The 13,618-nt window shown below is 45.3% G+C and overlaps 1 protein-coding gene across 1 annotated transcript in view; it reads right to left on the bottom strand.

Annotated features, from left to right (window-relative positions):
• The window catches only part of AFF2 (AF4/FMR2 family member 2), a 190,048-nt gene that overhangs the window by 19,107 nt on the left and 157,323 nt on the right, over window positions 1-13,618 (bottom strand). The window contains exons 9-12 of the mRNA XM_032228561.1: window positions 10,891-11,053; window positions 7,985-9,010; window positions 4,548-4,672; window positions 842-1,061 (exon numbers count right to left, since the gene is read on the bottom strand). Coding sequence (XP_032084452.1) covers window positions 842-1,061; window positions 4,548-4,672; window positions 7,985-9,010; window positions 10,891-11,053 — 1,534 coding nt within the window. The remainder of the gene's footprint in view (window positions 1-841; window positions 1,062-4,547; window positions 4,673-7,984; window positions 9,011-10,890; window positions 11,054-13,618) is intronic.

The raw sequence follows: 13,618 nt of genomic DNA, 5'->3' as shown, positions 1-13,618 counted from the left end.
TATCATAGTATTGGTTGTGAAAGCCTTTGACTAATTTAAGGGCTCTGAATCCCCTCTGATCTAGGGGACTAATTGATTAACCCACTTGTTTTGGACAGCAGACAAATCTTTTGTTCTGACCGAGGTTTCCCCAGCAGCACGAAGTCCCCGTCCCGATAAACCCCTTTTATTTAATTGACAGTGAATTCCTTGCCAGCGAAGTCTTTCCTCTCCCAAGGTCTTTTGAGATAGTTCACAATTACCAACCTTTATCAGGCTTGGAGAGTGGCCAGGCTGATATGTTTCAGATGCTGCAATACTTGGCAAGGATGCAGGAATGAGCTACCTGTCTCCTGCAAACTCCACTCCCCTTTCGCTCCTCTTTTATTCCCTAAAGGAGGGGCCATTCACCGTCCACCTGTGGCCTTACTCCCAAGTCGACTCCTGTTTTTTAGCTGTTCCCTTCGTCTGGCAACTCTGCGCATGCGCACACTGGGAACAGGCTCCAGCTGTTCACCTGCCCCACTGATGTTTGACTCTGAAGGCAGCTGATAACTGTCAGATGGCTCTGGCCCCCCATCTGCCTCCGACACAGAGCCCTCCTCATCAGAGCCTTCCCCAGAGTCCAGGACTGGCCCAGGTTCCTCCCCAACCTCCTCACTGTCCGACTCTGCTGCCAGCTCCCCTAGCTGCTGTTGGGCCACCACATCTTCCCACACCACCAAATATTGTAGATTTCCTCAGTGCCTTTGGGAATCTAGGATTCCCTTAACTTCAAAGTGTTGTCCACCCTCCCGCATCAATGGTTCAGTTGTCAGGATGGGAACTGTAAGGAAGTGGGGAAAGTCACTTCAACACTTACACTGAGGCCCTTGGAGTTGACGGAGGAGGATTTGTTCTCATTCTTCCTGTGTTTGGAGCAGAGGTTGGCCTGCAAGGAGCCAGGCAGGGAGTTCTCTTGGCTGAAAGAGCTGCTCTCCATGATGTTATGCCGGGGGGCTGCCTCGTCCATCAGAGGAGACAAAGGGGGTGGGAAGAGTTTTTCTTCTCTCTTTTTGGTCACTTTTTTCATGGAGTTGCTTCTGTCAAGGAAGAAACCGAAGCCAAGAGTTTTAGCAAACATGTACAGGCAGCCCTCAACTCACCACCGTTCCTCTTAGTGGCCATTTCAAGTTTACAACAGCACTGAGGAAAGGGACTTGCGACCGTTTCCCACAATTATGACTCCTCCCCCAACCCTACAAGGGTCACGTGATGAAAATCCAGGGTCAGATCAAATCAACAGGACCTTCCCAACTTCTGTTTCTTAGGATGCTGTTGGCCAGGATCGGGATGGAACTAGGCAAGTTGATGGGCATGCAGTCCTCGAATTACAGCAGTTCATTTAGTGACAGTTCAAAATTACCACGGCACTGAAAAGAAGGGACCAGTTTTCACACTTATGACTGTTGTCGCATCCTCCCGGTCACGGGATCAAAATTTGATCCAAGGTGGCGCAGTGGTTAAATGCAGCACTGCAGGCTACTGCTAGATCAGCAGGTCAGCGGTTCAAATCCCACCGGCTCAGGGTTGACTCAGCCTTCCATCCTTCCGAGGTGGGTAAAATGAGGACCCAGATTGTTGGGGGCAATATGCTGACTCTCTGTAAACCGCTTAGAGAGGCCTGAAAGGCCTATGAAGCGGTATATAAGTCTACTGCTATTGCTATTGCTATTGCTATTGTTGGCAACTGACTCGTATTTATGACGGCTGCAGTTTCCCAAGGACACGCGATCCCCTTTTGTGACCTTTGGGCAAGCAAAGTCAGGGAGGAAGCCAGATTCATTTAATGACCGTGTTACCAACCGAGCAGCTGCAGTGACGCACTTAAGAATTGTGGCAAGGAAGGTGATAAAATGGGGGGAAATTCACTTAACGACTCTCTCACTTAGCAACAAAGAAATTGTGGTCGTAAGTTGAGGACTACCTCCTGTAGCTCCTTCCCCAGGGCAGGAAAAATAATAATAACCCCACACTTTTAAACCTTGGATGCGGATTTAAAAAGAAGGAAGGAAAAAAAGAAAGAAAATAAAAGTCAAGCCAGACAGAGAAAGCGGACTCTTTAAAATGTTAATCCAACCATGGATTTTTTTCTAAAAAAATATATTATTATTTTAGTTACTGTCCTAGTCCAGTCAATGAAGATTACTTGGATTTTAATCCTCCCTTAGTCAACTCATATTGCATTCTCCTGCCATTTACTTTTCATGATTATCGACTCAAATTTTCAATAGCAAATTAAGTCAACAAGAATGGATGCCTCCCTCCTAGTCAATTTAAGTCAGTGTCAAGTTTTTATAGATTTACAATACCTCAAAGGAAAACATCAGAGAGAAGGAAGCGAAAGGAAAGCAACTTGGCTTCTCAATTGAGGGAAATCCGATCACCTCGCCTGGCTGTATCCAACAAGGCTCCTCCATCTCTAATGAAAGCAGCGTCCATTTCATTTATTATTTAATTGTGGCCGTCAGCAAATTTATTTAAAAAAAAAAAACAATTGCTGTCGCAACTGGAATCTTCTTATCATTCCTGATAATCCAGGTCTTAGAACAGTGTTTCTCAACCTCAGCAATTTTTATGGACTTCCATAATTTCCCACCTGGCATGGATTCTTGGAGTTGAAGTCCATAAAAATGGACTTTCAGTTTATGAAAAAAAGGACAGTTGAGGTTCCTCAACCTCAGAGGCTTTTAGATGTGTCAACTTCAACTCCCAGAATTCTCCCGCCGGAAGGAATTCTGGGAGCTGAAGTCCACAAAAAATTGACTTCCTTAACCTTAGCCAAATTCAGATGTGTGGACTTCAAGTCCCAGAATTCCCCAGCCAGCATGGATTCTGGGATTTGAAGTCCCCCAATGAAAGTTGCTGGAGTTGAGTGAGGAAGCCTGCTTCAGAATATGCACTCAAGACCACTATATTAACTAGCCAGCAAAGGGAAGGTTGTATGAATGGTGGGATAAGCACAACCGGCCACAAAGATGCAAAACATGGATTAAAAGTAGGCTAAAGTCCTGAGACTCGGTTCTAGGCCACAATGGCCAAACTGGTCTTCCTGAGGAACCTTGACCATGAGTGCTAAGCCATTGAGATGACTTCCTACGGATCCTTCTGTAAGTGTTGAGACCCTTAGAACAAGAGTAATATGATGATACACGATAGTCAAAAAGTAGCAAATGATTGGGTTAAATACGAACTTGGAGGATATTCAGAACAAATCTCCGCATGATATTTGGTAAAGGTAAAGGTTCCCCTCACACATATGTGCTAGTCGTTCCCGATTCTAGGGGGCGGTGCTCATCTCCTTTTCAAAGCCGAAGAGCCAGCGCCATCCGAAGATGTCTCCGTGGTCATGTGGCCGGCATGACTCAAAGCCGAAGGCGCACGGAACGCTGTTTCCTTCCCATCAAAGATGGTCTCTTATTTTTCTACTTGCATTTTTACATGCTTTCGAACTGCTAGGTTGGCAGAAGCTGGGACACATAATGGGCGCTCACTCTGTTATGCGGTGCTAGGGATTCGAACCACTGAACTGCCGACCTTTCTGATCGACAAGCTCAGAGTCTTAGCCATTAAGCCACCGCGTCCCTCTTACCACAACCTGAAGTCTCCATTAAATATAACTAATAAGAAAATCGGGGGGGAAGAATTGCTTGGCAAATGGAAACATCTGGGACCAGGGGAAATGTAGGCCTAGCATAGGGGAAATAACTATTGATGAACACAATTATATTATAACAGAGGATACCGATAGTTGCAGGGCTCAAAGGAATCAAATTAATGACCTAGAAAACAAGCTGAAATTAAGGCACACCAGAATGGGGGCTAACTCTGTGGGGTTTGGTAAAGGCAGGAAATATAAGATATTTTTTTTAAAAAAAGATGATGCAAGCAGTTGGGGAAAGATAAACACACATAGCTTGAAAAATTACATTTGCATCATCCTTAAATGGATTCCATGCTTAAGTTATCTGTGCCATTTGCAGACTTGAAAGACATCTCTCTTTATGTCTCTGTGTGTGTGTGCACGTGTTTGTGTGTGCGTGTGTGTTTAAGAAGGCAAATTAGGATAAATTCATTTGCATTAAGTGGAGTAAGTAATTACACAGGTATAAGAGAGATTAGGAATGGGCTGGTTTTATTTCACAATGCTTTAAAAGCCATGAGTTTTAAGTTAATTGTGGGATTATTTACTCAACATAAATTTCACCGCTGTGCGACAATATGATGGGAGAGGTGGTTTCATTTGGTTGGGGGAAAAAAATCAGTCAGAGATAAATCCTTCAAATTAAAAGTTTAAAGACCCGACAGAGATAAAGGCCGAGGAGGAGGAGGAGGAGGGTGAAGCCCGTCCTTCCTGTAGGTTGACTGCAGTAACCAGGAGTCATAATTATTTCTTAGATGAACAAAATATGGAAAATAAAGGGATAAAATAAAACTGAGGTGTATCAATGGCATGGAATTTCTGAAACTGAAAAATCCTGGACGGATTTTGTTAGCTCTACTGAGAAAACGTAGGGAAAAACACATACTCTTTCATGCCGGGTATCCTATGGTTGGGTATCGGTGAAATGCAGGGTGGAAGTAAGCAGGAAGCCGACGACTCTTCTAAACGTTGTTTCTTGTTGTCGCCAAGTGTGTCCACATTTTCGGACTGCTTCGATCAGAAGGAGAGAAACCAGAAACGTTACGCTTCTTATCGCTACACCCAAACAGTGGTATCCCAGTGAAGTCACCCTACTGGTGGGTCTAGCTACCCATGAGCTCACCGACTGGGTGAGGAGAATCCCTTGAGGAACAAGCCCTCCCTTCTTTCTGCAAGTGGTGTCCATGAGACCTTACAAGAGGAGAACATCAACAAGGCTTCAGGACATCCCGCACTCTTACTCCACTGGCTGAGCAGAGAGAAAACTTTTGCAATCCACGTCTGAGATCTGTGCTGGGACTAAAGCATGGGCAATGAGTCCTCTAATTGCCCTTCTAGCTGTGTGTCTCTTCATGGCATACCGGATCGATAAAATGGGACAGTTGAGAAGGTTTGGGAGTTTCACAACATGGCTGGTTGGGGGTGGGGGAACATGGTGAACATGGTGCGCAAGCTTGGAATTTTCTGGGACTAAACCCAACCCCACTGGAATGAGTTGACTATGGTATAGCTGGTCACAAGAGGAGTGGGATCAAGAACCATCCTTTTATAGAAGGACTAGGAGCAAGTGAGGAGATGCCCCCTTTTTCTGCTGCTGGCATCTAATTCCTTCTCTCTCCCTCTCTTTCACCATTATAAGACCTAAAAGACCAGGTTAGACTCAGATCAACATGGAGGACATCTGACTACATGGTTATGGAAGTCAACACTGGTTTGACAGCACCCAATCAATCAATCAATCAATCTCCTCTTTCTCTGATTTTTTCTTCTTTGCTTGCTTTCAATCACGTCTCTCCTTTCTCCCTTTCCTCTCTCTGTTTTTTTGACACTCTTCTATCTCAATTTCAATGTTGCCCTCCCCCATCTCTCTTTCTCCCTCTCCCCCTCCCTCTCTCTCTCACACACACACATCTCCTCCCCAGATTTTTCTTGCCCAGACAGGGCCTTCCATCTCTGGATTTGCCCAAATATGCATGAAATTAGAATGAGTGCCACTTGGCACTCTAAACTGCCCAGATTGATTCAACTAATATTTTTAGCACCCCAGTTTAATTCTGTAAAACCTGTCAAGGATGGCTGCTTCTGAAATGTCCCATTTCATCTTTTCACAAAAAAGAAAACGAAAGAAAGAAAGAAAGAGGGGAAAAAAGAGAGAGATGAAGGACAGTCTTTTGTCCCCATTTATTATCTTTTCCTTCCAGGAAAGGCTAAAAATGGGCCTTTTGGACGAGGACAATTGCAAGCAGGTTTAAAGAAAAATGGAAACACACAAAAAAACCCTCTTGCCCTGCTGCCTCTCCTGTCCCAAAAGTCCATTTCACTTTGGAGTCCTATCTCCCCATCTTTAACAATACATCCCTGGATGTCAATTGTATCAAACCTGCGATAAAAGCTTTGTCTCTTGACTCCCAAAAGATTCTGCTTTGCAAGTGGTGGTTTGGGGGAAGAGGAAAAGTCAGCAAGAAAAGAAGAAAGAAATAATAATAAAGAGGCTTATTTAAGTGAGTGGCATTTTGATAAATCACAGGTGTTTATGTAACAAAATCCCCTCCCCTCTTTTTTCCCCAATGTGCAATAAAGACAACACTCAGCAAATGTTACCAGAAAGCTTGTCTGCTTTTGACTTTGATGGATGGAGGCCTATTTAAAAGGGAGAGAAAACTTGTCCTAATGCACTAAACAGTAAAAATGAAACAAAACAAAATAAAACCGACAAAGATGTAGCATTAGATTAAACCTAGGAGATGCATTTGATTACCTGAGTCTCTTTTCCTTTTCTGTCTCGCAAAACTCTTTTTCCTAAACTCTTTTCTAATAAGTGCCGGCCCCAAAAATGTATTTGGCTTTTAAAAAATTATTCTTATTCAGTGGGATGGGGGAAAATAGCTTTAGAGGTTTCTGCCCCCAATATTTGAAAATAATTCTGGTTGAAAGGATGCATATAAATAACCTGGGTTTCTTTATGTTATCCTTACTCCATTGCATGCCCTACCTGGCTTTCTAAGATCCCACCAACAGTCATGGTTACAGGACTTCAAAAGCAAGATCAAGGACATTAAAGTAGGAGGGGTTTGATCAAAGCCACTCCCGTTTTAATGCATGGATATGGTGCATTAAGAAGGGGTGGAGCTTTCATTTGTCTGGTTGCACCCGGCATTTTGATGAGCTGTGATGGCGCAGTGGTTAGAGTGCAGTACTGCAGGCTACTTCTGCTGACTGCCGACTGACTGCAATTTGGCAGTTCGAATCTCACCAGGCTCAAGGTTGACTCAGCTTCTCTTCCTTCCAAGGTGGACCCAAATTGTTGGGGGCAATTATGCTGGCTCTGTAAACCACTTAAGTGGAGGCTGTAAAGCACTGTGAAGCGGTATATAAGTTTAAATGCTATTGCTATTGCCCTTCCTTCCTTCCTTCCTTCCTTCCTTCCTTCCTTCCTTCCTTCCTTCCTTCCTTCCTTCCTTCCTCCTCCCTCCCTCCCTCCCTCCCTCCCTCCCTCTCTCCCTCCCTTCCCAGTGATTAGAATGCAATATTGCAAACTCTTCCAACAGCCATCAGTTCAATCCTGACCGGCTCAAGATTGACTCAGCCTTCCATCTTTCCGAGGTAGGTAAAATGAGGACCCAAATTGTTGGGGGCCAGAGGCTGACTCTGTAAACCACTTAGAGGCGGCTGTAAAAGCCCTGTGAAGTGGTATATAAGTCCACAAATTTGGGGCATCACCAAGTTCCCAACCAGGTTTTATGGCCAAAGAAGAAGAAAGTTGGAGGTTTTCTAGTCCAGCCTCCTGCTCAACCAGGAAACCCTACCTATTTCAGACAGACGGTTGTCCAATCTCTTCTTAAAAACCTCCAGTGTTTGACCCCCAACCCCTTCTGGAGGCCAAGGTAGGTGATCTAAAAAAAACCCAAACCCTTGGTTGATGTTTTATTCTTATTTTGAGTGGCTCTATCCTCACGAGAGGGAATGTTTCAGACAGTGGTGGGATTCCAAATCTTTTCCTACCGGTTCTATGAGAGTGCGCTTCATGAGCAGCACTCAGAGACGACCCTTGGTGTCAGTGCTGGAGAGCTGAGCTGTTTTTTTAGCTCAGCTGAGGTGTGGCAATTAGCTCTGCTGCCTAAATCAGCTGAGCTAAAGCACAAGGGAATATAGGACAGGGAATGACAGGGGAGGAGGGGCGGGGCCAGCCAGAAGTGGTATTTGCCGGTTCTCTGAACTGCTCAAAAGTTCTGCTACCGGTTCGCCTGAACCGCTCCGAACCGGCTGAATACCACCTCTGGCTTGAGAATAAGGAACTTACTGTCAGGGTTCCTTGACACTTACTTTGTGCTTCCTTTTGGTTTTAGCAGCTGGTTTTTCAGCCGGGGGCAAGGGAGAGTCGGGTGCCTGTCGCCGATGCTTCACGTTGACCTCTCGAGGTTCCATCTTTCCAGAGAGGTTCTCAAAGTCCAGATCTTGCCCGGGGACCCGAGAGAGGAAACTCAGGTCTATTTTCACCCAAAGGTACTTGAGTTCTTCGAATTCCTTCAAGGGGGACAGGGGTTCGTTCTGAACCATGGGAAGGGGCGAAAAGAGCGGATCCTCCAAATCCGGCCCGTTCTGGTCCACCGAAGCGCTGCTGTTGTTGCTCATTAAGCTGCTGACGCTAAGGATGTTGCTGCTGGAGTCCTTGGCTTTGAGGCCGCTCTCCGAGCCGCTCCCTCCCTGCAGACTCCTGGCCTGCAGGCTCTCTTCGTGGTCGGTGTTAGAATCCGAGGTGGAGGAATCTGTTTCCACAAACTCCCGTGACTTGGGGAAGGTTTTGCTGGGACCCCTGTACTTTTTCTTCTCCAGAGGCGGGCCGGTGGTGGCTCTCGGCTCCTTCCTTGGGGCGGTTTTCCCGGCGGCCATCTTGGCCCTCAGTTTGGCCTGTTCTGGGCTTTCTTGCGCCTCCTTCTCTTTGGGGGTGCTGCTCGTCATATTTGGTTTGGGCCAATTGTAATCTTCTGCGCTGGAAGTTCTTTCGACTTTTTTGGGTTGCTTTTTCCCAGTCGTCCTTTGGGGGGCTGGCTCATTGTGCAGGGGGGATTTCTGCTTGGAACTTTTCATGTCCGCTGTGGTTTTCTGGGCCACGCGGGGTTTGGCTTTCTCTCGGGCGGGGCTGCGGAGGGTCCTGTCTTTGGAATCGGTCAGGGACAAGCTGTTGTTAACCTTCCCTTTGTTTTGCCCTTCCATTTGGGCCCCGGCCTGGGACGGAACGCTGTTCTCCCCGTGACCGTCATGTTGGTTGCTGATGATCGTCTTGTTGTGAGGATTGACTTTGTTTAACCATTTGTCCAGCTGCCATTTGTTCGCTGAGGGGGGTTCAGGCTGAGGAAGACACATTGTAAAAAGTGAGAACACACTGATCCCACATCAGCCACGATACACCCGTTTCCCCGGTGTGTGGACTTTCAGATCTCAGAATTCTCACCAACGGCCATGTTGGCTGTGGCATTCTGGGATTTGAAGTCCACACACCTGTTGCCAAGACAGGGAAAAAAAATGTGTGTAGACAAAATGACAAACTAAAGCAATTTAACAATTTCTTCCTGGGAGACCGTTGAAAACCATTCTTCTGTTAATGTAGGCTAAATATGTATTTGCTAAATATGTAACTGTATTTTTATAGTTATGGCCCATTTTCCCCCCACCGCTCGCTATCAATTGCAATCTCACAATATTTCCAACAAACGCTAACATTTCCTAAATAAAGAACTAGGCATCTGTTTCATTCCACAAAGGCTTAAGGCCAATGAACAGAATAACAGAGTTGGAAGGGACCTCGGAGGTCTTCTTGTCCAACCCCCTGCTGAGGCAGGAAACCCTACACCACTTCAGACAAATGGTTTTTCCAATCTCTTCTTAAAAACCTCCCTTTTTAAAACTTAGGGTGCCATCTTTTAAATTAAAATATTTGGGCATTCTTTATTTTCCAAGGAGAAGGTTGTATGCAGATCATGTGAATGTGGACACAGGAACTCTGCAAATGCTACTACAAAACTGGAATGTTTAGTGGGGGAAAAAAAGGGGGAAATTATTTAACACACGAGGATCTTTATTTATTCTTATGCTTAAGTTGGTGTCATTTTTTTTGCTATATTTAAAGGTAGGCTGCCTTCAGGAAAGCTGTAAAAACCTGGCTGTTCCAGCAGGCCTGGGGCTGTTGACCTCACTGTTGAGGTCCAGCCCCGATTAGAACGAATGTATGTGGTGTTGCGATTTTAAACCTTTTTTTCCTCTCTTTTTTTTTTGTAAGCCGCCCGGAGTCCTTCGGGATTGGGCGGCATGTAAATTTTACAAATAAATAAATAAGGCTCAGTTCACACATACATTTGGAGGGCAAGCTGTCAAAAGCTGAATGTGTATATGAGCCGAGGTGGCACAGTGGTTAGAGTGCAGGACTGCAGGCCACTTCAGCTGACTGTTATCTGCAGTTCAGCGGTTCAAATCTCACCGGCTCAAGGTTGACTCAGCCTTCCATCCTTCCGAGGTGGGTGAAATGAGGACCCAGACTGTGGGGGCGATATGCTGACTCTGTAAACCGCTTAGAGAGAGCTGAAAGCCCTATGAAGCGGTATATAAGTCTAACTGCTATTGCTATTGCTATCTCAGCTTCCCCTAAACCTACATTCATGTAGTTAAACAAATAAATGTGTGGATGTCGGGGTGTGAACAGTTCTACCCCAGCTATTCGGGAAACGTCTGGGTACGGGAGAACCTGTAGCCTAACGTTATGGCTGGTTTGGAGAACCTCCAAATCCTACCACTGGCTTGCCCCACCCCCCTGCCCCACTCCTCCCACTTCACCCTGCCCCTCCCAGGAGTCTTCATGCAGCCCATTTTGAATGCGAGGTACAGGGCCCACGTGGAGGCTCAGGGAGGGGGGGGGGAAGGGGCCTCCTGGAAGTTCCGGAAGGCCAGAAACAGGACCATTTCCGGCCTCCAGAGGGTCTCCGGAGCCCGGGAGAGGCAGTTTTCACCCTCCCGGAGGCTCAAGGTAAAGACTTCGGAGCCTGGGGAAGGTGAAAATGCCTCCTCCCCCCCCTGACATGGTGCAGGAGGCCGATTAGGCCACACCCACCATGGCCACACCCACCCAGCAACCGGGCAGAGAACCTGTTGCTGAATTTTTTGAACCCCACCCCTGCTGCAAACCCAACTGTTACGTAGAGGCGTGAATTCTGGAGATGGACCCTGTGGTATTTTACCTCCGGAGTTCCGCTGCGCGATTCTTCATTGCACTCGCTGTCGCTGGAGCTGGTTTCACTGTCTGAATCAGATTCCGAACTACTTTCAGATTCACTGGAGCTTCCGGATCCGCCGCTGGAATGTATGAGGACAGTGTTGTGTGCTGTTGGCAATGGAAGGCTACTACAAAGAAAGGAAGAAAAAAAAAACACATATTTAAGCATTTATAAAGATTATTCTGATGATTCATCTCTCCATCTTGTATGATGTTGAATTATACATTCTGCGAGGTTTTATAAAGCAAGAAAGACACATTGCGATTGCTATCCAAGCAGATTTCATGGCTGTCCTCACCTACAGAGGGAATCTTGCCAAACTAAAGCAAGGGACCATCCGCATAAAGCATGTACTCTAGGAACTATTAAGGAGGGTCTGTCTTCGTTCTCTTTCTCTCCCACAAACTATCAGAGCTGTCTCTTGCTCTTCTGGAACGCATCTCCTCCAGTCTAGGAATCTGGATTATCACAGATTCAGAGTTTGGAAGGGACCTAAGAAGTCATCGTTCACCTCCCTGTCCACTGCAGGATTCACTAACCATCTGATAGAAGATTTTTGATTTTCATTTTAACACCTCCAGTCGAGGAGAAGAAACCACTCCATGTTGTAAGCTACTCCATGATGGTCAACTCTTCCTATTAAGAAGCTCTTCCTAATGTCTAATCTGTACCTAAAGCCTTAGGGATTTTATCCCACTAGTCCTAGTCTTCCCATCTGGAGAGAACAGGTTCTGTAGGAGATGACTGTCCTTCAGATCTTTCAAAATGGTTATGATATCCGCTCTCAACTCTCTTCTGCAAGCTAAACATAACAGGTCTCTGAACCCTTCCTGTGGTAGATTGGTAGCCCTTTTCAAACTTGCCCCATATAACAAACCACAATTTAGAAGCCTTCATTATTAATTTCTCTGTTGCAGCCGAGACTGAGAAACCAAGTTGGAAGAGACCTTGGAGGTCTTCTCGTCCAAGAAGTATGACTTAACACTTACTTAAGTTATGAAGTTCATGCCTGCAGGACATCATGGTAACCATCAAACTGTCAAATTCAAAGAGGCAGTTTGGAGTGGGCAATAACCACAGATTTATGGGGTCCCATCTTCTATCCCACCCGATGGGACCTCGTTCCCCTCCATGAAGGAGCTAAACCCTTGCTCGATCTGTCCTGTAATTTTGGCATTCCACCACGACTTAAAAAGTTCTATTGAGAAAACCAAAAGGGGATGGGGGCATATGTCTCCCCCTAATTTGGATTTGGTTCTTCCCTTCAATTTCTGAAGTGGGTTTGTGGTTTTGAACTAAGCAGGACATAAGGACGGATTTATAGTAAGTTGTAAATTTATTATCACAATGTCAAACTGTGCTGGGGTATAGCTTGCTAAAACAAATAAGCATCCTTTAAATAATTTACCAACAGCAATGTGCCTATCCTTTTCCCCCTCCTCTTTTTATTTCATTGAAGGGTTTTTTTTGTTAACACATTTCTAATTTATGCCCAAATGAAGGACATTAGGCAGCTCTAATATTTGGATGTAAACACTTTAAAAATTAATTTTAATGAATGCTATGGGTTATTCTCTTCCCAGCCTTTTCCCTAAGATATACCATAAGTACAGAGATATAGGCCTATTACAATTCTCCAGAGATGCCCTAAAGATCCTTTATCTGAAGCTGGTTTTTCACTCATGCTTTTGCCAACAAAAATGAAATCCACCCAAGGAAAAAAACAAACATTATTGCTGTTCTGAAACCCCCTTGTTTATCCATTCTTTACTTGTGCTGCAAAACTATAGCTTAAAGGGGGAAACATCCTTAATTTTTGGATTTGTTTCTCAATAAATAGAGCTTCTGCTGGCTATATCTGTTTTAGTCTCAGGATAACTAAGAGGTCACATCGACTTCCCCTCCTTGCTCATTCCGATCAGAGATCAGATTTAAAAAACAAAATATCTATATTTTTAGAAGGCTCTAGTGAGGTGACACTGGATGGAGGCAGGCACAACTTCCACGAGATTTACTGGAAAAAGACAGCAAAGGGAAAAAAATGGAAGAGCAAAATAACTGAGTTAGAACCAGTAGAGATTGAATGTCATCCTTGGCAGAATCAAATGCAACTTCTATTCACTTTAACTGCAAGGATCTTATACATGCATGCATGCATACATACATACATACATACATACATACATACATACATACATGTATTCAGGAGGTTGTATGTAGGAGGTTAATGAACATGGGCCATTCCTGGGGGCTGAGGAAAGCTCAGACGAGGGCTCTGCATCGGAGGCAGAGAGGGAACTAGACAGCAGTGAGGCAGAAGAACAGCTGGAGCCTGTTCCCAGTGTGCGCATGCGCAGAGCTGCCAGAAGACAAGAACAACTAATGAAGCAGGGTCAACTTGGAAGTAAAGCCACACCTTGGAGGTGATTGGCCCCTCCCCTAAGAAACAAAAGAGGAGCGAATGGGGAGGGGGCTTTTGCAGGAAACAATTTGTTCCTTCGGTCATTTCAAGAGTGGAAAGTTCTGTTTGTGACTATAAGAGACTCTGTGCCAAGTTTTGCCTTTCCCTGCATTTGGAAACTGGTTTTATGGCAGCACTCCAAGTGAGATAAGGTGCGTGTTGATAAATATTCCTCTGAAAGACTGTTTGCCAAGCCTTGCTGAGTGGGAATGAAAGGAATTCACAGTCGTG

This window comes from Thamnophis elegans, chromosome 12 (assembly GCF_009769535.1).
Source record: "Thamnophis elegans isolate rThaEle1 chromosome 12, rThaEle1.pri, whole genome shotgun sequence".
NCBI lineage: Eukaryota > Metazoa > Chordata > Lepidosauria > Squamata > Colubridae > Thamnophis > Thamnophis elegans.
This window is presented reverse-complemented; position numbering and strand designations above follow the sequence as displayed.